The 25,483-nt window shown below is 43.4% G+C and overlaps 1 protein-coding gene and 1 pseudogene across 12 annotated transcripts in view; one reads left to right on the top strand and one right to left on the bottom strand.

Annotated features, from left to right (window-relative positions):
- The window catches only part of LOC126541604 (E3 SUMO-protein ligase PIAS2-like), a 164,571-nt gene that overhangs the window by 123,195 nt on the left and 15,893 nt on the right, over positions 1 to 25,483 (top strand). For 11 of the 12 annotated variants that reach the window (XM_050188443.3, XM_050188440.3, XM_050188447.3 and 8 more), the window contains one exon: positions 24,254 to 24,417. In XM_050188443.3, the coding sequence (XP_050044400.1) occupies positions 24,254 to 24,417 (164 nt within the window). Of the gene's footprint in view, positions 1 to 24,253; positions 24,418 to 25,483 lie in introns of those variants that run through there. The other variant, XR_007601687.3, reaches the window with a different exon arrangement.
- LOC126541616 (piggyBac transposable element-derived protein 4-like) lies at positions 7,114 to 8,060 on the bottom strand (annotated as a pseudogene).

The following is a 25,483-nucleotide window of genomic DNA, read 5'->3' as shown; positions in this document are numbered from 1 at the left end:
CCAAAGCCAGAAAAACAGTCCGAATAAGCGCATACAGTACTATTGTCGACATCGAGCAAGTTAATATTTATATCGCCTGCAATTAGGACAGGCTTGTTTTCACTAGTAATTGTTTGAAGAACTAAGCTAAGATGACGAAGGAAATCAGGTATGGAAGAAGATGGAGAACGGTAAATGCAGCCAATAATAATTCCGCCACAATAATTTGGAAAAGACAAGGCATCGGTTTCGATCCAAACAGTTTCGCAGTGAAATAGATCTATGGAAAGGTCCAGTCTATGTTTATATTTAATGTGGGGTGCGAAGAAAATCGCGCTACCACCATGTTGATATGCAACACGGTTACAATACTCAGCCTGATAGGCACGGAACCCATATAAATTGCTATCAGCGGGGCCAAGCCACGTCTCAGTTATGCAGATGAATGAAAAAATGTGGGAAAGAGAGTCAATGAATGAAGATATGTTATGATTCTTACGCAAACTTCGTGCATTGAAGTGAAGCAATGAACAACCAACAGATTTAAGCAGTGACGTAGCTTCAGAAGGTGAAAACAGACATGTTTGAGGGAATGATTAGATGCCTAAAACACAGACTAATCGCAAATCAGGTTAAGTGATGACGCTGAGGTCAGACTCAGAGCTTATGAAGAACACTTTGCTATTTTCAGTCTTGCGTTCTTTAATCTGACAGTTGTCTGTCCAAAGGAACTGCCACTTCTGCTGCTTCTTTAGAGCAAGAGCTCGGCTGAACAGACGTTTGTTCTCAAATGTGAGGTGCTCATTGACATATATAGGGCTATCATTATTACCAGAGAGCCCAATCATGGAGGTTCTCAGGCGCGCCTTTCGAGCCTTACGAAGGAAGTCGTTCTTCTTGACACGGGAGCAAAATCGAACGATTAAATTTTTATGGGGTGATTTGCTAGCGACCCGATGAACTGTGTCGATGTCCGCCACATCAATTTGACAGTCAATTGCATCAGCGACAGTGCTCAAAATGGCAGAGCAATCCTCTGCTTGCGTTGATGGGATGCCTTTAATTTCAATATTGTTCAGCCTGCTGTACTGTTCCATTGATGCAATTCTTTTTGTCAGGGATTCATTTTGTGCTGTCAAAGCTTTGTTTGTAGCGGACAGTCCATCAAACGTAGTCCTCATTTCTTCATACTGCTGACTGATAAAGCGTACACTATCAGCAAGTTCAGAAATATTGCCAGGGCCCTGCTCTTCATGTTTTTGTACAATCCTTGCAGCAATCTCTTCAACAACAGAATCCAGTTTGCCCTCAAGCTTGAGGGCAAACTGGATTCAAGCCGCTCAATCTTCTTGCATAGCTCAGCATTAGTAGGCATCTCACAGCCGAAGAAGTAGACACAGCCAAAAACCAGTGAGCAGCAGTCGCAAAAAGAACCGTGACGTAAGAAAGTTTCCAGGAAAAAATGAAAACCAACCTGCAGTCAGTTGAAGTAGCAGGAATTAGTGTTCGTTCTCGTTGTTGCGACTGCTGCTCAATGAAGCTGGAGCGACAGCGGATCCGTTTATATCCTCTCCGTGCCAAGGTAGTGTAAGCGCAGCGTGGTCCAGGGAGGTGAAGCACGTGCCAGATGATTGTACAGACGACTTGATGATGAATGAACTGCGCAGGGCGCAGATGGCAGGAACCAAGCAGACACGAGGCAGCGGCTTAGAAGAATCTGCAGCCAGTAGAAGTAGCAGGAATTAGTGTTCATTCTCGTTGTTGCGACTGCTGCTCAATTTAAAATGCTTGCATTTTAAATATCCAACTATATTTTGCGTGTGCATAGTAGTTGCCATGATGATTAATAATTACCTTCTATTGTTTGTCGAAACAATTAAAATTTACCTGCTATAGGGAAAGTTGCAAACCACCTATAGCTGGCTACTACAATGCATAAGGATAGCAATGCTGGAAACAGACTTGAAATTGAACAATTATTTGTCATGAATATGAAGCTCTGTGTTCACAGCATCAATAATATGAGCAAATGTAAATGTAAATAAAAAATATTGGAGCTGCAAATAAAGAAATCTCTTCCTAGCTTTGCTTTCTCAGTACATTGAGATCTGTGCTAAAAAAGCTCTAGCTGTCCTAGATTCAAAGATATCGATAGAGCAAACAAGCAAAGTAACCAAAAACCATGTTTTGAAAAAAAAAAATGAGAAAAAATAAGAACTTTACCGAGTGCTATACAGTAAAAGCTATTTACATATTTAGATTCAGAATTGACTAGTAAGCGGCAGCACTTCAAGCTTAATGCATTTTTCTTCATATAGCAAAAAAAAAAGTTACAGTGGTAACAGTCTTATTGTTTCCAGAAACAGGTAGGCTGAGGGAAAAGCTTGTTTTCAGAAAAACGGACAACTCGAAATCAAGAATATAATGACGTATTTACATGTTACCAGTTGTAACAGGCTAGTATGCTGCCAGCACATGCCCCAGTATGTATGCCTCAGTGTGAAACGTTTGTTATAGAAAAAAAATTGTCATTAGCTGATTGCCAAGACAGCAGAGCATTTATTGAATCCCGCCTTAGGGTAGCAGAGTGCGTCTACATCACATTTGAGCCAGCCACGGCTGCATCAGTGTGAGCAAGAACATCCGAATTTTCACTTGGCAGCCGGTGTTGAAGCAAAGTCTTGCAGTTTTTCTTGAGCCTTCTTCACTTTCTCCAAATCATTCTGCTGCAGTAGTTGTGCTGGAATGCTGCGTGAACCCTGGCCGCTGCCAGAACCACTTTCATCTTTTAAGCCTATTTGACAGTCGGCAAAGGTAGGCTCCGGCGGTGCTCGGCACGAGTAGCAAAATATTGCCAGCATCTTCCAAAGCTACTGCGCACTTTCTAAAACCTATTTTTCTTCTTCTATTCGCCGAATTTATGGCTTGTAGCAAACTGAATTTGACATCATTTCGTGCCAAGTTTCATACGCCCGAGCAGACAGTGGTGAAAATCCACCAATGGCATGTCAGGCTTGCGGTCACATGCCTCAGTCGATGAATGGAATTGCACATGGGGACAACTTTCTCGCAGGCTTTTTCTTCCTAGCCATTCAGGACACAGAGTAGCGGCAGCACAAAAACTAAATGAGAAGAGTGGCTCTCTCAAACAAGACGCAAGGAGGCTGTGATCGGAAACTTATTATGGCAACTATGGTCATGGATAAAGGCCCTTTTTTGCACTTTTGTCGGTTAAAATACAGCTCGCAAACGTGATGTAAAATGCCATTGCGACCAAAATATTGGTACAAGATGCTTGAAAATTTCTGAGATAATGCATGCGTGTGTACAAAAAAAAAAAGTGATTTTTCCGCGATTTTTTTTTTTATCTCTAAGACCCGTGTCCCCCCTTAAAGGCTGATAGTAAAAAAATTACTAGAGATGGTCGAGTGTTAACTTTTTTGACTATGAATCATAAGCATCGAATATCAAATAGTTAAATGCATAGACATACATTTACAGCAAGGCTACTTATTTTATAACAATTAGGCACCACACTTTTACTGAATAGAGAGGAAGAAGACTGCCAACTATCACGGATACTTAGCATCAGTTTTCTAAGAATGAATGGCTGCTGTATGTCTAGCATTTTCATAAATGCTAAGTATGTGGTTGTTGGAGACGGAAGTCGTTGAAGAAGAATGACTAAACTGCAAGAAACACTAAATTACAGTTGTACAAGCGCCAGTTACGCCATTTTGATAATGTGATCTGCGCCAAAATGTCCCGACCAGCTGCAAAAGTTCTCTGTAGCCCAGCCATTAGTATAAGCCATTGTCTTAAATTTATCTTTTGCGACAAGCGACAATGTGTGTCAAATTAGTAGCACAAACGAGAGCCGTGTTACAAGACATGTTCAACTCTTGTGTCTTGCCGTTGCTGCGCTGCATTCGCGACAGCTCAACCATATCACGTGCCTCGCGGTCTGGACATAGCAAATAGCAGCATATCTTCCTTTTTCCGTGTGAATTGATACAATCAGAAATAAATTGTTATCAAAAGAGTGCATTTTGCAATTGAAGGTTTTTGTTTTCGACTGCAGTATGCTACAGTTTCGCTTCAAAGCTGGTTAGGCCTAGCTGCGTGGTTCACATGAAAACTCTGCGCTGGTGGGGCAATGCGGGAAGCTTGCTGCTATCGTATTCGTTCCTTAAGAAAGAGTGTATTTTCGTAAATTCCGCAAGCAAAGAGAAATAGTTACGTGCAGCACACTGCTTAATGCATCGGCGCAGCAAAGTGCATTGTATTTACACTATCTGGACAAAATTTGCCAATTAATTTGTCTGTTGTAGACAGGCTTGTTAAAAGCAAAATTTGTTGCATTGAAAACATAGGCAGACCAAACTAAGTGAGAATAATAATCTGGTATATCTGAAAGTAGCTTGTATGCAAATCCATTGTAACTGGCACGGATTATCCTCTGCTTTCTAAGCTCATAAAAGCACTTCTTTCTCCACCCCACGGCAATGCTGACCTAGAATGGGGCTACAGTGTAAATAAATGGACTAGATGGACGGAACACACTGAGCATAGCTAGCATTCATGGAATGCTCCATGTCAAGGGTTTCTTTTTGTGCTACGATGGTGCTGCAATAACGTGCCTATCAGCCTTGATCTTTTGAGCAGCTTGAAGCAGTCTCGTGCAACTTATGTGCAGAGGATGGGGTGAAGAGAGCACAAGCTTTCGAAAGACAACAGAAGAGCCTGCCTCAGAGCAGCCCATTCTTGGAAGCAGAAAAGAGCTTTAGAGGACCAAGTGCCGGCCAGCAAGGCATTGCCCATGAGTTCTGAGGAAATAATCGACACGTGTGAAGCTAAAGGACATAAGGTAGAAAGTTGCCATGTGCTTTTAATGAAAAGAAATGCAGACCTTGAGTAAGAACTTGATAAACTTGGAGGAACTCGAAAAGTAAATCTTAAAAAAGGCGAAGAATTGAGGTCGTGGCACTGACGTCTGCACTAGTCATGCATGTGCTGCTAGTTAGCTTATAACCACACAAGGCCAACAGACGCTTTTGTGGTCATGGTTAACCCTTTCAGGGTCGGGGTGTTTTTTGGCCATATGCAAGCGCCCAGGGTCAATTTGTTTTTAATTGCAGATTCCAGTTCTGAGGGACCTATTACGAAAAAGAAATGTGCCGTAATTTTTCTAGGGTGACCGTAAAGTGAAAAAAAAATATTTTGCGTTGGTTTATATGTATTGTTTATTCATGAATAACAATAAAAAAAATGAAATAACTTATAAGAATTCAAAATTTGATGCATTGTTATACACATAGTTCAAGGCTTAGAAAATGCGCACACGAGAATATTTCGCAAGTCTCAAATGTGCCTGCTCTTACACTAATATTTATGTCCATAGCGTAACCGAACTGCATAAATGAGCACACTCAAGAAAACTGTGTGGTTGTGTTCCCGTCAAAAAAGAAAAACGTGCGACAAACTTCCACTAATTTTTATCTTATTGCCAACTAGAGGCAATTAGTTTACGTGAGTCTCCAAAAAAGAAAATGGAAAAGAAAAGGAAATGCCTGCACGATGGCATCCTTCCTATGCGCACAAAAAAAGAAAATTGGCGCGCTTTTTTAAGTGTACAGACGACGCCATAAATATACGGCATCGACCATTTTGGACTTGGTTGCTGCGCCGTATATCCCTTTCGCTGTCGGCCCTTTCTGGCCGTGACGCACCCCCAGTGTCGGCTTGGTTTCAGGGAACGAGCATAACAGGGAATGAACATAGCAATTTATTTTTTATTATGATTGGTATACAAATAACATAGTCAATGCAATATGCACATTTCAATGTTCTGCAGCTGTTATTAGTAAACATCATCATCATCATCAGCCTGACTATAACGTCCGTTCAGCATCCGAATGTGACGATGCGGAACTCATTTCTTTGTCGCGTTAGACGCTGTCCGAGTCCAAATCCGAGCTCGGCTCGTATTCTGAATCGTAAGAGCCACCGCTCCAATGAACAGACGAAGGTCTCGCGCCGCTCAGCTATCCGAAAGTAACCGCGCGCAGGGAGGATGCGCTTTCAGTCGCCCGCGCAACGGAGATAAATGGGACGTTGCGTGATCAAGAAGAGGGAGATGGAAAAAGGCTAAAACAAAGTTCGAAGGGCTTTACGTTTACTGCTGCAAGTCGGAAGCGAGGGTGCGGCGAGAGAGCGAAAGCAGCAATCGAGTCACCCTTTTCGGAGAGGCAACGGCTACGCGTGAGCCTGAACTTGACGCGCCGTAGCAGACGCACCAACAGAAGAAAAATAAAAACCTTCAAACCGGCGGAGATGGCAGAACAACCCTTGAACCCATAACCACACGCGGGCGACGCATGATCCAGCGAACGCGGAGCCACCGCGCCACTCAGCAAAAAGAGAGGGGGGCGTGGCAGTCGCACCCTGCTCTTCAATACATGTACGAACACAGGTCGGGGCGAAAATACGAACTTGTAGGAAGAGCCAACAGATGGCGTGGCCAAGTCCGGGAGCGCCAGCGTTGCGCTCAGGCGCGAAATTTTGAACGCGCGATAGAGAACGTACCGGTACGTCAATGACACTGTGGGGGGGAAGCGCGATGACGTACCGGTACGTCCGTGACAGCGAAAGGGATATTTACGTCATTGACTTGGCAAACTCAAGCCCCTCAGTGCCCCTTCTTCTCTAGTTATCTCGTAGTTATATGCGAAGCTTATAGTCATATGCAAAAATAATTTGGTCTTGTCATAAGTGCATCTGGTGTAGGCAGATGCTGCTCAGGTGGAAGAACTGTTTGGTGTATAAATAAGTTGAGGCTAGTCACGTTCTAGACTATTCAGATGCTATTCATGCATGAGAGCCTTTTGAAGTGCAAATGACGCTGTTTGCAGTTTCTATACCAACCTTTTTCTTCTATGTTTTGTTGCTTTGCTTGGTCCTATAAATATTTAAAGCATTTAGGTCAACCTGCTTTGCAGGGTGGTATGAATTCACCACGCTTTGCAAGTTTCCGCAGAATTCATTGGTAATTTTGCAGGACCTTGTTTGCTGTAGCTGGAGCATTAGTGTGCTGAAGTTTAATAGCTTGTAGCTCTGTCACATTGCTGGGGTTAGTTGTAAATAGTTGCTGTAAAAGTTCACATCTTCTTGTTTTCTGTTCCAAAAGTAAACTTTCTTCTCTGTTAACCCATTCGCTGCCGCCTGCCGCGCGCACATGCTGGCCATCCGTTAGCGCGCATTTTTTTACCGAAACGGTGCGCGCGTGCCGCACACTCATCTTTCTGTGTGTAACGAGCCACTAAGCAAAACATTTGCTGGACAATTATAGAAATACATTTATTGACATTTGAGAAATATTCACATTTCATTCTGTGAAGTTTTTTCAAGTCATAGGCATTTCACTGTGTGAAAAATCTTGAAACACTCTGGCATGTGCAGAGCAGCACCACACTTTTTGCACTCCCAGCGGCTTTCACTTTTCTTTCCTCTGGCCTTACACACCTGGCATTGCCTTGACGGGTTCTGCTTGACAGGATTTGGCGGGATTTGGCGTGGGAAATGGGGCCATTCGGTAGCCTCAAGGCGCATTGGAGATGGCCCCGTAATGTGCGCGCCTCGCCTACGATATCCCAGTGCTGTCGTCTCTTCAATGATTCCTTCTGCAAGACTGATCTTCCATTCAGTGTAACACTGTTTCTTCCCAGTTTTCTTAGATTGCAAAACGTAGGAATTGTAGATGGCAATATCAAGAACATAAAAAAAAAAATATCTTCTTGTACCCTTTCGCATACCGCCGCATAATGGGAAAGGAAGCCAACTGCTGGTCTTGACGGTCAACGCCTCCCATTCCCTTGTTGTAGTCTTGTACAACTCGCGGTTTCAGCACTGGCTCATTCCCCTTGTCGCCTTTTTCCAGTGTCTATGATGTCTGCTTCTCTGTGGCAAGTTGAAAGCATGGTGACGGGCTTTCTGTCCTTCCACTGCATCGCCATGATTCCATGAGAGAATGAAGTTTTGCACTCGCCCTTCTTCAGCTTCAGCTCTTCGAATTCTTTCGGCATGTTCTTTCTATTTGTCCTCACGGTTCCAACACCAGTTGAATACCAGTTGTCGGTGACGAATACCAACACCGGTGGCGAATACCAGTTGTCGGTATAAATAGTGTGCCCGTCGGCAATTCTGTCTCCAAGAAAATCAACTACAACAGCCTCACTGCACAGCATTGAGCTGGTAGCACTTGACTTCGTGTCTTGACCTGTATAAATTGAAAACCTTAGGCAGTATCCGCTACAAGACTCGCAAAGCTTGTAAAATTTGATACCAAAACGAGCCCGCTTGGTTGGGTTGAACTGGACATAGGGCAGGCGTCCGCGGAACTTCATGAGGCTTTCATCTATCGCAAGGCTCTCCTCAGGGGAGTAAGCACTCTCAAATGCCTTTAGCATATAATCTAGGACAGGGCGCAGCTTGCGAAGCCTGTCTTGGGTGGTGGTTTCCTCTGCAGTGGAAAAATGTAGGTACTTTGACAGCTCCCAAAAATGCATTCTTGGCATTACTGATCGAAAAATTGGTGTGCTTATAACACTCCTCTCAGACCAGTATGAGTTTATAGATGATTTCCTCACTTGACTCATCAGTATACACAACGCAATGTACACTTTGACTTCCGCGGGCGTTGTGGCGAACCAAGCCGGGTCTGGCGCAGAACGTTGCTTCTCCAGGGCAAACGCATTTGTGTACTCGGACACCGACTCCCAAAACTCTTCCTTTATCAATGCATTTAGAGATTCAAGAGGTGAGCTGTTGTCATCCAGGGCCGAGCTAATTGCTCTTTTCAAGCCCGGTGATCCAGAGAAAGGAATTTTGCTCACATTTTTGGAAGAATCGTTGACATTCCAAGTCCATTCGTCGGTCTTGGATTTCTTTGGCGTGGTAGGGCACGGAGCGTCGTCCTCTGATGAATCCGAGTCGCCACTACCATCATATTCATTTTCTTCAGAAGAAGGCTCGGAGCAAGCATCGTCGCCGAAAGGCTGCTCCTCGTTGTCGCTATCAAAGAGGATATCGAATATCTCGCGCTCGGAAAGAGCACGCCGTCCACTGGGCGCCGCCATGCCTCCTGCCACCGGAGATCACAAAAAAAAACCGAAAACATTGAAAAGTGCATTCAAACGACACAGGGCAGTACTGCCATCTATCGGTAATATATCCAAGTATCTTCAGATAAGGTGACAAGTGCTGCTATCTGTAAACAGCTACAGGAAATACTAAATACTGCAGCCCGGCGATTCGCCGGCTTTGGCAGCGAATGGGTTAAACTCCCCTAGATTTAAAATTTTCGGGCTCGAACATGGTATCCCCCCCCACTCCCATAACTTGCTCCAAAGCTACAATGTTCTGCACTGCCCACTTTGTTTCTGCATTGCTTCGAAAACTTTTGTTGTTTCACTTCTGATAACTTACACTGCTTGGTTTAGCAGGCAGAGCAAAGTAAGCGCACTTCAACATTCGGTTGTTGTGAAATATTTGGTTAGTATCAGTATTTGGAAATATCAAATATAGTTAATTTTTAGTACGAATAGTTAGAGTGTAAAGTTCAATTCATGCTCAAAACTTTGTATATTTGCTCACCTCTGAAGCTTAGACAATTACCCACCCTGCATGCTTGCCAAGATTGCTTCAATAGTATATAGAATAGTGAACAAAAAGATATCTGGCAATCTGGGTGCTCTAAGCTGAACTGCTCAAAAATTGAGCATTGGTTATGTGAAACGACTAGCCTAGAGCAATAGCCTCTTGAGCACACACTGCCTTATGTCATTTTCATAGCATACCCTACCCATCATGCACACAACTTGCATATTCCAAGATATGTCCCAAGAAAACTGTATACCTGAACCAGTATGTGTAAATAGGTGCGCTATGGTGAGAGAAATTTTAATAACTTGTGGTTGTCCAAGTGAAATGCTTGCCATGCTGCTGAAGGTTTAATATATATATAGTACTAATATATATGTAGGCAACAGTGAGCACCATAATATGAACAAAGTGGAAGGTGAAGCTTCACTGTCAATAAACAAAAAGTTATCCATCTTTGCACTCTAGCTGCAGCAAGGCTTACCCTGTTTGACATTATCAGGGGAAAAAAGAACATGGCAACTAATAGCTCAGAAGTGTAGGTAAGGAATTTCTCATAGGAAACATATTTTTGCTCACTATTCTACTATGTAGTTAAAACTCGATCTAACGAAACCCGAATTTATGAAGTTCCCGATCTAACAAATATTTCCAGTCCCCAACAGGTACCTATAGGGTTGAGTGTTATCATGAAAAAGCAAACTAAAGCTATCGCATTAAACTTTTTGGCGCCATGGTCAAATCCCTTGCTTTATTTTGAAGTAGCTACACGTCGCACCCATGCACGGAACAGTCGACTCAATACCGCCTCGGTAGGGGCGGCGGAGGTTGCTTTCGTTATTTCATGGTTTACGAGACAGATGGCTGGATTAGCGGCAAATACAATGCCGCGGTAGGTTTTATGTGGTTACAATTTTAGATTTTGAAGGACCGAAAAATTCCTTTCTCGATTTTATGAACTTCCCGATTTAACGAAATTATTCGAGTGTGGTCATCACTTTGTTAAATCGAGTTTCAACTGTAGGTTATTGCCTTAAACACCCACAGTATGAAGTATTGCACAAGGGGTGTACAACATGTATTACCAACACTCACTTATAACCAATTTAGTTGGTGAAATTTCATTGCAGTTGACCTTTAGCCAGATGAGTACTGTAGAAATGCGAAAAGGTGTAGATTCATGGCATGTGAGAATTGACTTTATTGTTGCACAAAGTTACAAATACACCCTGTCTGTTCTTTGTAAAGGAAGCTTCATAGTTGAGAAATCTGTTCTGATCCAAGCACTAAAACGCAGCACCACTGGCTTTTATGGTTAGTTGCTTCCATCTGAGCTAACCAGAAGTTTATGAGAAATGTGGGCTTGCTTTGTAACTTTGTGACGAGTTGATTCAGGCAAATTATTCACAAATCATTCACTGTATGCATAGGAGATATGGTTAGGTTTCACATGGCATTTATCTGAGAAATGCTGTACAGGTACAAAGGGAACAGCTTTAATTATGCAATCTCCCATTATCTCAATTCAACTCATGGAAACAGTTTAGTGGACTTTGCAGTAAACATGCTTGACATAGTTGCATGTGTAGATATATAGCCCCTATCTTGAAGAGCAGCTACATAAATCGGGCTTTGGAAAGCTGGAATGATAAGCAAGAGTGCTTGAAAAACAGGCATTGGGAGCTACCAACACTGTATGTGTCCCCTTAGCTTAGCTTTCATGCTCAGGTGCAGCCCTGTAACAGCAAGATGTTGGTTCTAGTGCCCTCTGCTGTTCACAAAGGAGATTGAGGGATGAGATACAGCCATTCCAATGAAATAGAATAATAGCGTGTGTCATGTGTGATCTGAATATTTACTGGTGATAGCCAGTTAACAGTACACCCAGAGCATTTTTGGTGGTTCTGCTCATTGTAAGTATGGTGCTGTACGGTGCTTCTTCCAGTGTATGCTTGTACAGGCACATGGTATGACATAATTATGACACTTATTCTTAAAACGCTGTACCTTAATAATGTGTCAAGCTACTGCAGTTCTTGCCAGGCAGTACGCACACGCCTGTTAATTCTGCATAACAAAGTAGCTACCTCTTCTACCACTGTCTCTGTGCTTTCTTCTCATTACAAATGGCATCAAGCTGAAGCAGAACGCCTGCATGATGCTGCTCAAATGCTATAGGAGTGAGTGGCTGCTGTAGGGGCTAATCAACAAAATTGAACAGTCAAATGAGCATAAGCCAAGGTGCAATGATTAGATTAAAGGAACCTAGAAGTATGCAAGTGTCTTGAAAAGGATCACAAAGCAAGCATCTTGTGTGGAACCTTAAGTAGGGCTCAAGTTGCAGCAACGTGATACCATTGCCAAAAAGTTTCAAAATGAAACTGAGGACTATTGTGCATTCTGTAATTTGTAGAGAGGCCGAATAGCTCCGTGAATCTTTTGCAGCTGCGTGTGAGAACACTGAAACATAAGCATGCCTACCTAGTTCTATGGTTTTATCGTAAAGCAACCACTGTTCAGAGCTTATGATTGCCATAATGACGCCAATAACATGATTTTATTATTTGCATCCAATTTACGGTGCAAAACTGATTTCAAACAAATGCAAATACATTTGCTAACTGACTTTATTATACCCTTAAACCAGCCTGTAACGAACCTCCATAAAACGAATTTGTCGATACTCCAAGCTTTTCTGTTCTCTGCTGTTACTCAGTAGAAGCACATGTATTTTTCACAAAGTGACACCCTGGAAATAACAAATTCCCCCCGCCGACCACCGAGTGATCTTGCCTCATATTTTGTTACTTAAGCGCAAGCCCCAGTTGCATGCACCTCGTGCGGTTGCCCTGCTTACGATGGAGCGCGAAGCGGTGTCATCGGTGTCATTGCGCTTGGCACGCACATGCCCTGCTTACAATGGAGCGCGAAGTGGTGTCATCGGTGTCATTGCGCTTGGCACGCACATAGCCCCAGTGACAGCGAGGCTTCCGCAGTGTGCCGCGTCACCGGCGCAGGGAGAGAACACAGACAACGCTGGTGTGCGAGTGCCTACGCGCGCATTAAGGCAACCCTTGCATCCTTCGAGGCGGCAGCGCGGTTCTTGCCGCCGCAGCCGTATTCTTTCCTCCTACCTTCGTTTCATCCTGCTGCTTGTTCTAACGTTGCTGCTCCTTGCTTGTTCTTGGCGGCTCCGGCTGCGTGCCGGCAGTGCCATTCTTTGGTTGCAGAAGTGTCTGCACTTCATTTCGTTATCCTTACACCAGGTGACACTATTAGAAGAAAAGGAACTGTCGCTTTCTCTGTCTTGTGAGTAGCGCGGTGTCTCTTTGTCACTTCTCTTCGTCATCATGTCATTTGCTTCTCGTTTTTGACACTGTGTGTTCTTGCGAGTTGGCTGCTGTGCATGCGCATCCAGTCATTTCATCCAGTCACATTCTTCAGGGCCTGCCCGATCTCGCTGAAGCTTGGGTTTCACTGCGTGCAAATGGAGCAGTCCCGAACAACTTGCAGCTTTGCGATTTTTTTGTGTACGGACAACTGCGCCGTCACTACCGAAAAGCTGTCGAATGAGGCGCTAGTGGAAAGTGTCCGATATCACAGTGACGACGACGAATCTTCGGAGCTCGATTTACCACGTACTTTGCCTTCTGTGAAGGAATTGCTGCATGCCATTGACATTTGCACTGTGTCGCAGGCTCGCTAGACGACGGAGTAGCGTTGTGTTCCTTGATGTCTTACAAGCGTTGCCGTCTCACACGAACAAGCAACAAAGCAAAATGAGCTTTTTCTCGCTGAATAAGTGTTTTGGGTGAAGTCTACCTCCAGTTTCCCCTTTGTCGATGTTGCACTTTTATTTTTCATACCAAAACTGCATATAGTGCAAACCTCTTTGTAACAAGAATTTTCGAGCATTTGTCAATTTCGTTATATCCAGGTTTAACTGTAGACTAGATTTTTGGACGAGCCATTAAAGGGCCCCTCACCAGGCCCCATATCAAATTTTGGTTATACGCTGGAAGTTGTTACGTATCCTCTAGGGAGCATTCTGTCGCAAAAATTTTTCAGATCGGCTCATTAATAGCCGAGATAGAAATACTTCAGTGCCGCGAACCCATGATTTCAGCAGGCGGGCTCCACTGCCAAGCAAGACGCTCTCTCCGCTCGCCCCGTCTAGCCTACGCAAGCTAAATTCCTTCCCTGCGTTCCCCCATACCGGACCTCGAGGATTGCGTGATGCATACGCCACAGACCCCGCGTTCTTCTTTTCTTTTCCTCCTCACTTCTTTTTCTGTGCTACACACTTCCGCCGACGGAGTTGCGCACGAGCTCTTGTCTCATTCGCGCAGCGGACGATTGAGCACACTGTGCACAAGGAAACATGACTAATGGTATAATTCAGTTCTACACGAATACTGAGGCAGAACAAGCAGATCGCAGAGCGTAATCACACGCTGGAACACGGTAGAAAATGGCATAGTTTCGGTACTTGCGCATGTGACCGCACGACTGTGGGAACAATGTCTGCCAGATTTCATTGACTTTTGGTAGGTAGTGTCATTTTTTGTACTGTAAGTGCATTGTGAAAGTAATGAGTTGTTCCTTCAAAAGCTACTTTGGCGCACTTTATTAAGTACACTGGGTCTTTATGATAGCAAAACCCAATGCAGGTCCTCAAACGTATCTTATACAAGGTGTGGCAGAAGATTCAAAACAAAATTTGTTTTATTTTTACACATCACTGTTTCCCCTTCAAAGTAGTTTCCTTGGGCAACTGTACCTATTCGGAGGCGTTGTTTACACTCATTGTAACAATGCTGGAAAGCTTCAACTGGAATTGCCTTGAGCTCCTTGGTTACACTCCCTAGGATGTTTTCGACACTGGAATTCCTTTTTTCTTTTTTTCTTTTTTTTAATCAAAAACTGAATAAAGTAGATACGGCCGTTTGACCGGGATCCTTGTCATGGTGAAGCATCCAAGTGGCCGAAATGTCTGGTCTGATTCAAAGCACCCTCTGTCTGAGCCTTTCAAGGATTTCAAGGACTTTTCTGGCTTTTCATGAGATGGAGACCGTCACTAGTTCCAATGGGGGGTTTTGTCCTACATTTATTACATAGTTCATCTCATTTATAGAGGAATATACATTGTCTTTGTCATATTATTTGAAACAAAGTCATGCATAAAGGATCTCTTTCTATCAAAAAGCTTTATGAAATACACCATATATAAATTCTTTTTTATTTACCTAGATTTACTGAAACATTGCTCACTGTTTTATTGACTAAATACAAAAGATTGTCATCTTTGTCGACGGGAAAAGAGGGAGAGGAAGAAATAAGTCAATTTTGATTTGATCCTTGTTCCCTTTCATATGTGCTGCCGAATTTGAAGTTTTTCTAGCCAGAAAAAAAAAAAGAAAATATGTTGAAATAGAGGTACAATACCATCATATGTGTTTTGAGGACAAGCAAACCACTCTGGCATTCACAAGAGCCCAGCATACCTTATAAAGAACATGTTTGTTCATTTTCTTGCACCCCTACTAAAATGCACAGTGCCGTATATACTCGGAATTTAACGCACACTTTTTTTCCGATAAAACGGGTCCAAAAGTTGCGTGCACATTAGAATCGAGTACGACTCTAAATCTGCGTTACCATATTGCCATCGGCATTCCAAAATGGCCACCTCGTACATGCTTTGAGCCTAGCTGCCGTAGCTTTCTCCATGTGCTGTAGTACGTGTGCTTAGGCAATGTTTCCTTTGGCCTAGGTTAGTGCACCGTCCGTCTTCCCGTTTTTTGCGTTTGCTCTATCAGCATGGAAGTGCCAACTGCAAAGACATGCAGAGTTCATCATGATGCCGCAATTAAAAGGAAAGCGATCACGTGTGCGGAGATGACGGAAATCAGGCCACATCACGGGCATTCTGAGTTCCCGAAACTTGTGTGCGGAACTGGCAAAAACAGGAGAGACATTCTACAACGCCTCCGGCTGCTACATAGTACGGCGTGGCCACGCTGCCCCTATCTTGAAAGCAGTGGAGACAAGATTCTATGCATCTAGGCGCACCGTGCTGTGTTCCCATCGCTTAGTACGCGTTGAAGCAAGAGGCCTCACAAAGGTCAATTTCTTCGCTCCTGCTACCGCACTTCCTCACTCCAGCATTTAGAGAGTTTCTGCAGTCAATGAGTGAGACTTGTTCATGCTTGCATGCGCGTGACACCATGCTTGTTAATTTAGTTAGTGAGCGAATGTTTATAAAAGTTTATACGGCCCATAAAACTGCTATCCGCACTTTTCGCGTAGCTGTCTACTAATTTGCTGTCGTAATCAATGCTTCACCTCGTACGAAACAACTTTCTTTAATTTATCACAACTTTAGTGCATTGGGAGTAAATCTTCTTTTTTTTTTTTCAAGTGAGAGAAAGTTGTATTTCTGAAGAAAGAATGAGGTCCACAGTACTGTAAAGGACTTTCTTTCTTTAGGTCATGAAAAATGGGTGTGCGTTGCAATTGAGGGCGCATTAGAATCGAGTAAATACGGTATATGAACTATCATACCTTCATCATTATTGCATTGTTTTCTAAAGCTTGCATATAAAATTCAGATTTCAGAAGCAAATACTAAAGATGGTAAAATATTGTTAGGCAAGTGTGCACAGCAGTGCCTGCTGTATTCACTACTTCTCAAATTTCGCCGATAATTAAATCAATAAGAATATCCATGCAGCTGACAGAAATCTACAGTGCAGTCATCCTGGCAAGGCCCTCTATAGCAAAATGGCCTACTAAGTAAAACAGCATGTCTTTTTCCTTTTTTTCTTAAGAAATAAATATGTTGCTCTACTTTTGAAAGTGTACTGGGCCCTAATGGGTAATTTATTTCAACATACCTGGAGCACCACCACCTACATACAGCAGCAACCACAATTTTGGCCCCATTACAGTGTCTCACTTAATTTTTCTTGCATGATTTGTGTGCACAATCATGCAAGCTTGGCAGCTGCAGACACATTTTTTTTCTCAAGTAGCCCTCGCCATCATTTGGTATGGCGATTTCTTGGTTGTTCTAATACAGTTCAGTCTCTGTGAACAGATTCGTTATGACTTGCCACATACCATGATTCATAGTCCCCAACTCCGACTAAATAGCATCGGTTCCATGCAATGCAGTCTGAAAATGCTAGCATTGTGAGTAAAGGCAGCATGTGCCATCTGCACTTCACTGCGTTACAGTCGACGGCCCTCAGGCTGCACTATAGGTGAACTCAAAGCATGCCAGGGCCTCAACAAACAAAAAGCTCACTGAAGCAGCAATGCTGAGAAAAAGTCTGTAAATTAAAATGTTTCTTGTTACCGGCACTAAAAGAATAATAATAACGTCTTCCTTGAAACTTTTTCTTCTCTTTTTTCATTTTCTTTTTTTTTTTTAAGAGAAATTATTTGAGCATATTCACAGTACTTTCCGTCTTGGAACAATTGGCTTGTAACTGTTAGCCATGTTGTGGCTAATGAGATCATCAGCTCCTTTCCACTTCATGATACGTACCAAGTGCATCATTTGTTTGCGTCTTTGCTGTGTTTCATCGATACAATTACGACAGGTGTTGAGAAGTACTGCAAGGAAGAGGAGTGTGTGAGCGTGGTCGTCTGTGACAGAGATGTTTTCTAGCCTGTTCATTGCTACATGCTGCTGCATCTGAACACGTAGGAACAAAAGCCAGCATTGCCAGCAGCCGTGGGAAAACGTCATAAATACTTCCACTCTTGTGATGCAAGCCAGTCTAGCTGCAGCTTCAGAGCAGAGTGCCTGTTGGCTGCCTACCCACAGAACAAAACCCAGAGAATTGTTGAAAGCAGTCAGGATCTTGAGTAGTCGTACAATATTCAGCGCCTTTTGCCGAACTGTAGTATTTTTCAAATTTAAAGGTTGGTTGATGTGCATGAGCTCAAACCCATGAAAATTAAGTACAACTTCTGCACTCAACTCGCTCACATGAAGGTTGAATAGACCCACAGTTCCTGTGTGCAAAAATGAAGTTTGAAAGTTTCATTTATGAATCTTTCAAGTAAAACTAACCAAAAGGAAAGCCTTTCATTGCTGGCATGTTTACATGCCACCAATGAAAGCTTGCTGTCTTCATTGGCATGTAAGCAGGCAGTCGTCAGCACCTTTGATAATCTAGTGTTGCTTTTCTACACACAAAGCTTTCTTGAATGTGGCAAACTCCACCAGATGCTACTATGTCGCAGCCAGTTTCAGTCTCCACGTCAGAACCATGAAAAATATTGTTGTCTTGGGCTAATTATCAGTAACAATGCAGTGCCAAAATATGAGTCGTGAATCTAATTCTTTATTGTACGAGCTTAAAGTGAAACAGTAGCAGTGAGCACAGTCTGTCATAGGTCACCTGTGGGTCAACTTTGTCTATCTATGTACGACTCATTGTACATTCCAGCATAATCTCTGGTTCTCGCATGTGTTCCAGAATGTAAACCACCATTTGTGCACGCAATCTGATTAGACTGGATTCTTTCGCTATAGAATCGGCAGCTACATTTGAGGAAGTTCTGATATATGAAGGTGCTTCTTGCACTGAGCATTGGCTTTGTAACTGTGTTTAGCCAATAAAAAAAACACCTCGAAAATGATAAACAATGTGTCCGTGCCAGTATGACCCTTTATTATTGCCTGCTGCATCTGCTGGGCAAACCCTAATTCTGGGTAATTTGGGAAAAGCACAAGGTTCATGTTGTGGCACCATTATTGACCCAGGTGCCCAAGTCAGGCATTTTCTTCCTGAGCAATTCGCTAGCTGTCAAAGCCAAAGCAAAATTGCGAAGCTGCGCAGGTTGCTTTTGTACTCATTACTACAAAGCTAGTTTTGTTGGCAGCAGGTCAGCCTCTTCCGAAACATTGTAGTGATGTTGCGTTAGGCTTGAGTGGCATCAAACTAATGGTTGCGGAGCCCCTGTTCGTTCATATTGTAACATCCATATGCATGGTAAAGTGAAGTCTAGGGGTGGTATTCCTAGAAGATCACTTTTGGGGGCACCGCTTGTGGGGATTGAGGTATGCTTGAACAAAGCCAAGGTCGCTGTTGTAGGACAGTGGCAGTAATGTCACTCGTAAGTACGGATGCATCTGGTGCTAGTCACGCAAAATGCCGCAAAAGTGAAGGTCCCAGAAAGCCAGAGAATGCCATCCTAGGTATCCCAGCTAGATGCTAGCAGAGTGGTGACCGTTAGTCAAACTGCTTGAAAGACAACCATAGGAGGCTTTCAAAGTAGAGAGCATGCCTTAGCTAAAAAGACATCTTAAAATTGCAGTGTTGCCTTTTACTTCAGTGTATGTGAACAGCAGTTGAACAGGACACACGACGCTCATTTTCTTTTTGCAGTTACTATGGAAAGCATATGATAGGGTGCTTATGGAAAAGGAATTTGAACCGATCTTATTAACATAAAATGTCTTTGTTGAATAAAAACGCAGATGTGTGGAAACACTTTTTTTTTTTCCTGCATGACAAGGCTTCATTTTTTATCCTCATACTTGATGGTTCTGCATGTTTCTTCCAGCATAGCAAGAATTTTTTTTTAAAATTAAGTATTGCTCGAGACAAAGGGGCTGCTGCAATGTTCATGGCATGATAAGCAGCATCATCATGGGCTAGTAAGTGCTACTGCTAGAAAGAGTCTGCTTGTGCTTCAATGTGTGAACTCCCATTGATGCATGAAGCAAAATTATTGGCTTTCTACCTCTTCTGCTTAATTCACTCATTATATCCGGACCTTTTTTGAGGTTATGTAGATCAAGATACCCAGGTCAAAATTAATTTAGGGTCTCATTATAGCGTGCTTCATAATGAGATCATGGTTTTGGCATGTGAAACCAATTAAATTTCAATTTATTTAGATCCTAATATCCGCAGACTTTGAGGCATTGAATAGCATAAAACTTTCGCCCCAACTGGTAAGGTGCAAGGCCTTCTGTAGTAAGTATTTCACGGCACATTTACAGCAGCACTTCCCTACAGCCTTTTAATGTGTCCTTTTTTCCCCTTGCAAGAGGCACAAGCTGGCATCTTGGACCGGCATGTCCAAAGTTGTAGTATTTCATGTAACAGATACAAAGTTAGGGCGAGCTGGTGTGGTTGCATATTGAGAAGTGAAGCAAATTAGGAGAAGGAGCTGATGAAAGAAAACGCTTATGCACAACTGATGTTCTTGTTGGCAAAACGAGTATATATGTTCACTGTAAAAGTTTGTATACCAGCTGCATTTGTTGCACCAAATATTTAGAAATTGCCTGTGGCAAATAGCACAATTCTCACCTTTAAGTAAGATTACTCGACAAAGTGGCCGCTACATCTACGAGAAATCAAAATTCGTAATTGTAAAATTACCAGAATTACACAAATTAACTTCTTAATTAATTAATGGCACATATTTGAATTTACAAATTGTAGCCAGTGAGCTCGCAAGGCATATCTACTTGGAATGAATTCTCAGGACTACATCAATTTTGAGGTATTAATTTTCAAAGTGACTGACTACATGCATTGAAATTCCAGTTATTCTTGTGGTTCAATGCATAAAATATTGTTGTCTTAAAAAAAGTAAGTCGCACAACAGAGCATTTTTACTGCAAGTTTGAGTAATTTAGATGAAGGGTTAGAATTGTGCCATCTGCAGCAGGAAGTATCTTAAAATTTGGTGCAGCTAAAAGAAGAAAAAACACCTTATATTGTATAATTCAAACAGGGGAACAACTTGGATACATCTGGTTTGCAAATGGCAAGATGAATTATTCTGAAAACTGGTGAAGCACATTAATTTCAGATTAACTGTCTTAACGATGCCAGTTTCTTTTGAGCAGAGCGGAACGAGTTGTTTTCATGCAGGATAAAATCTCGAGAGTTTTGTTGCTTTGGTGAATCCTTTATTAAGCGTGAGGGCGCTTTCAAATGCAACTGCTGCTTGCACGTGCGCTTTAGCACTGGTGTTGGTCGATGACCATTGACTTTATTCACGTAACAAGTTCAAACCTTCCTATGCATGGCCACGTGATAAAGAAAGAGCGGAGGTAGTGTTTGTGTTATCCTGAAAAAAAAAAAAAAAAAAAAAAAAAGTCTTCACCACCAACTTACCACTTCATGGATCAACTACACAATCCGGATTAAGTTTTAATACCAGGAAAATGGAAAAGGCAGCGATGCTTTTCAAGGCCTTGGAATTTCTGGACTCTGTGCCTAAAATTTGTCATTTTTATGTCACATAAGCCACTGTGCATTTGTGTGACAGTTTTGACTTGCATGCTGGTGTCTAATGCTCTATTCGAAGCTTAAAATGTGGGTTGGGGAATCTTGGAAGTATTTTTCTATGTGCATGAGAACAACAGTGCTAGGTTCTTAAAAAATTTTCTGTCGCATGAAATAAGGCAGGAACGACAGCGCACCGCCATTGTGTATGAACACCACAGCAGTAATATCTTGTCAACATCAGGTTCAGACATTACCAAACATGTACCACAAGAAATGCGATAACATTAAAGTTGACAAAGAAGAAATTTATAGCACCCTTCGACCACATGCTCTGGCTGTGCCCCTACAACGCGGGCTCCGACTTTCATAACAAGTCCAAGTGGGACGCCTTGCTGAAGAGCTCGGATTTCACAAACCAACTACAGGCCGTCCAGAGGGCCCGCGACGTCGCGGAGAGTCACCACCTCCCTGTCCCGTCGTGGGCGGAGCCAACAACTTGATCGGGGAGCCTTCGGTCTCCCAATCGAGTTCCTCAGGACACTTAATAAAGTTCTTGTCACTGTCACCCGAATGTCTCGCGACACCAGTCTCTGCACATGCACCTAGTCCAAGCCACAATGGGAAGCAAAGGCTCTCATGCAGAGGATGGATGCATTGGTGGGTCCCTGCTAGCGCATTGCTTGAGGAGAAAGGGTCCTTACCATGTGTATACACATGCAAGAACCAAAGGGCTAGGTCGCAAGAGCTTAGCACAATCTCTGCCAGCGCTTGCTCCTAACAATTCAGCCCGGCATAGCACCATCACACACAAGCACTAGGCACCACTCTTTGCAGTAGTGTTCATAAAAGGAGTGATGTAAAGTACATGCATGCTGCAGGTGGACAACACCACAGATGAGCGAGCGGAAATACAAGCGTTTGTTTATGGAGCCACCAAATGAATAGAAAATGTGTGCACTTTGCATTCTCGAGGAGAGGCCTGCTTTCAGCTCGATCTTGGAGCTTTGCCACATAGAGATGCCACGTTTGATTTCCATCAAAAACGTTCTCGTGGAAATGGGTCACTGGGCCATACTGGACCTGCCAAGGTGGAGCAAATGCCGGCACAGAGATGACAGGGCCCAGCGCAATCTCCACGTTGGATTTTTTTTTTTCCGCATGAAATCATTGAACATATGGCGCTTTTGACAGCTGCTTCTCTTTTTACATGAATAGAAAAGTGAGCTCTGTTGGTTTTGCCCTTGCTGGGCTAGCTGCACACTGGACATGTTTATCTGCCTCAGAATTTAAAAAAAGGTAAACATTAGATGAACCATTTTCGTTAAAGGGACCCTGAAACGATTTTGACGATTTTCTACTAACCTACTGAGTCATTAGAGTATGTCCTTCTAATGATTAAGTGCTCCGCGTAAAGTGTGTACTTTGTTATAAGGTTTTAAATATGTACATCGCTGCCGATTGCAGCACACTGCTTGGCGGAATTTTCAGTCGCCCCTACCTGTATGACGTAAATCACCCAATTGACATCATGTGGGCGAGATATCCGATTGGCTGCCCAGTGCGCGTCGTCTATAATTTTTCCACCTTTATGGTGAACAAGTGATGTTCATAATAGTTTAATGTTAGTTCATTTGTTTCCATAAAGAGAAAGTAACAAAATGAATGCACAAGAACAATTTCTCACTACGCTTAAGCACTTCCGGCACACAGCAACCGTTGTCTGCTTGTGTTACAACGTGCTCCATTTTGACGAGAGCTCCGTGGTCAGAGTTGGTCTCAGTCTTTTTACAGGCACTATGATTTGACTTTGTTGCGTAGTGTGCTGCAAACGTAGCAACTGGCAATATGTCAAGCTGCGACATCGTCTCCGTCTTCAAGGCAGCAGATGAGGGGACTGGCTGCAGCACATCATACTACCGCTATCCGATCGGCGCCAGGATTTGTGCGTTTGCGGCCTTCACTTTACACCGGAAGATTACTAACGCAATAGTGTTTCGCGAGTCCGGTATCAGGGTAAACGCAAACGCAAGGGGACAGGGCCTGGCTGTGTTCTCTTGCGTGTCGTTTCGCGGGATGAGCAGAAGCGCAAATTTGAATGGTCTGCACGGTGCAGCCACCTGGTGGCAGAGAGCTCAACCACACAAAGTAGCAGTAACAAAATGTATTCTTTGCTGCCGGTGTAAATTTTTTGCAGGAGTGTAATCGTTAACACGTTTCGTGAATGTTTAAATTTTTTTGTGCTTGGTTAGAGCAATATTAGCTCTTTGTTTGGCTGGTTAAGCTCTGCGCCAACGGATGGCTGGATCGTGGAGACCGATCCGGCAGCTCATGTACGTCTATTCTAAAGTTCCTTCTTCAGTTTGAGTTTATGCCTCCACCATTCCGTCGAAACGCCTGCTAGTCTGTGGTTACCGGAATACCAGACACATTCGGCGCTGCGACAGAATGCTCGCCACGCTCGCTGCTTCAATAGCTCTCGCTTGGGGTCGACTGCCAAGCAGCTCGCAGAATGTTTGGAGAGGCTTCGCGCGCGCGCTCCTAGAGAACCGGAAGTTGACGAAATGACGTGCCATCATGACGCAGAGCCAACGAAGACTGAGCTTAGCCCCTATCACTCGACGAACAAGTTGAGAAAATGCATGACTATGGAGGAGGGTTACTTGTAATCACCCGTAGCTCTCTTAATATGAGACATTTCACACAAATTGTAATGCGAATGAATAACTTTCTGTACCCTATGCATCTACAAAATTTGTCCAAACCATTTCAGGGGCCCTTTAACGAACACGATAACTTAAACCACTGTGTACATGGCTGGCACGTAGTAATCGAATAATGTGAACCACATATCAACAGCCCAGTTGAGTGTGGCGTTGACAGTGAATAAGATGAAAGAAAAAACAGAACATATGAGATTGTTGTAAGTGCTGCCAAGTCGTAATTGAATAACATGAACCACATGTCAACAGCCCATTTGAATTCTGCATTGGCAGTAGAACAAAGGACGAAAGACAAAGAACATAAGAGATTGTTGACGACTTCAGTATATGAAGTAATGTAGTCAGTATAGCTGAAGCGTAATTAAAGTTTCACCCAACTTGGAAAAAAAGCATGCAGTCAGTGAATGTTCATTAACAAATTTGGGGAAAGCACTAATCAAGTCATTTAGTTCAAACGTTGACATCTAATCAAGCCACTTTTAAAGAGTAGTAAAAGCCAAGTTGAAAGGAAGGCGTCATCAGTTAACAGCTGTTTATTGTGCCAGCAAAGAATTGCCCATGACTCAAATTTTTTTGTGCTCGGCATTTCACATATTTGTGCATTGCCTTTTGCCCTCTTTACTGTTGTAGATCACACGAGTCGTCAAGTTCTGGCCTGCCTCCTTCCACTCTGGCCAGCAGCTCACTTTACCCAGGCATGCCTGTGATGGATGCAGGCACTCCTCCCTACTACCCGCCGGTCTCCAGTCCGTACCCAGAGTACTTCACTACATCACATCCCATGTATCACTACAGTAAGTCATCAAGGCTACTCGGAACCCTTATCATTTGCCAATTGAATTTTATCTCGCTAGGAAAATGTGAAGCATTGCTGATATCATTTGAATATGTTAAACAAGCGCGCTCACTTACTTTAATGTGGACGAAAAATGTACTGTTGTCAATGGATGAAATGCAAACAGTACAGCAGTAGAGTAAAAGCTCATTAATTCGAATTCCGCGGAAAGCTACGAAAATTCGAATTATACAAAATTCGAACTAATGAAGGTCAAGTCGCTCGGTTAAATTGCACATGTAATCCAAAGTGCGTGAGCGTGCACACATGCTACGTCACATAGGTGAAAACAATGTCTATAGTTCAAAGCACTGGTGCAGCCAACATAACTGGACACGGCCAACGTGGTCTGATGTGCCTGACATCTAGATGGCTGTTGCTCCATCCGCGCATTCGTTACACCGACTGTGCCGACCCACAGTGCATGGCGCAGAGAAAAAAAGGTGCCCATGCCGCTCCGCCGATGGTCGCAGACAGCTGTTCAAAGTCTTCAAAGTGGTGCACGGGTGGCAGATCGTTCTGTGCTTGCTCTCAAGAAAGCAGCCAACGGCACACGCGTGTCTTAAGTCTAGAGGAGACGGCATTTTGGCTGGCGCAGCACAAGCGGCATAGCGTTACTGGCCGCAAGCAATGCACGCCGAAAACGTCTGGCTATAAACGCTCCTTTGCGCGGCAGGAACAAGAGCTGCACTCTAAAATGCACTCGCGAAACGCACCACAACCTGCTGCGACATTGGTCTCCGTTGTACTTTCATAGCTGCACCGGCTGCACGCTGCCGAGTCCCCATATATGTACAGGTGGCGACCGCACATGTATCCCAGCGATGTTGGGATATGTGTAATAGCCACAAATCTCAAAGGCTATGCTTTTTGGTATTGCAAGTGCCGATAAACATCACAGCCGCCGTGTTACAGACATTACCTTATGCCGCTTCTAGGCAGAACACCTCGTAGGGAAAGAGCATAGCCTCCAAGATGTAACAGAAAGATGTAAAGAAAGAAAGAAGAAAAGAAACATGCAGTAC

Source organism: Dermacentor andersoni, chromosome 2 (genome assembly GCF_023375885.2).
Source record: "Dermacentor andersoni chromosome 2, qqDerAnde1_hic_scaffold, whole genome shotgun sequence".
Lineage (NCBI taxonomy): Eukaryota > Metazoa > Arthropoda > Arachnida > Ixodida > Ixodidae > Dermacentor > Dermacentor andersoni.
The sequence above is the reverse complement of the archived record's forward strand: the minus strand, read 5'-3'. Positions and strand labels throughout refer to the sequence as shown.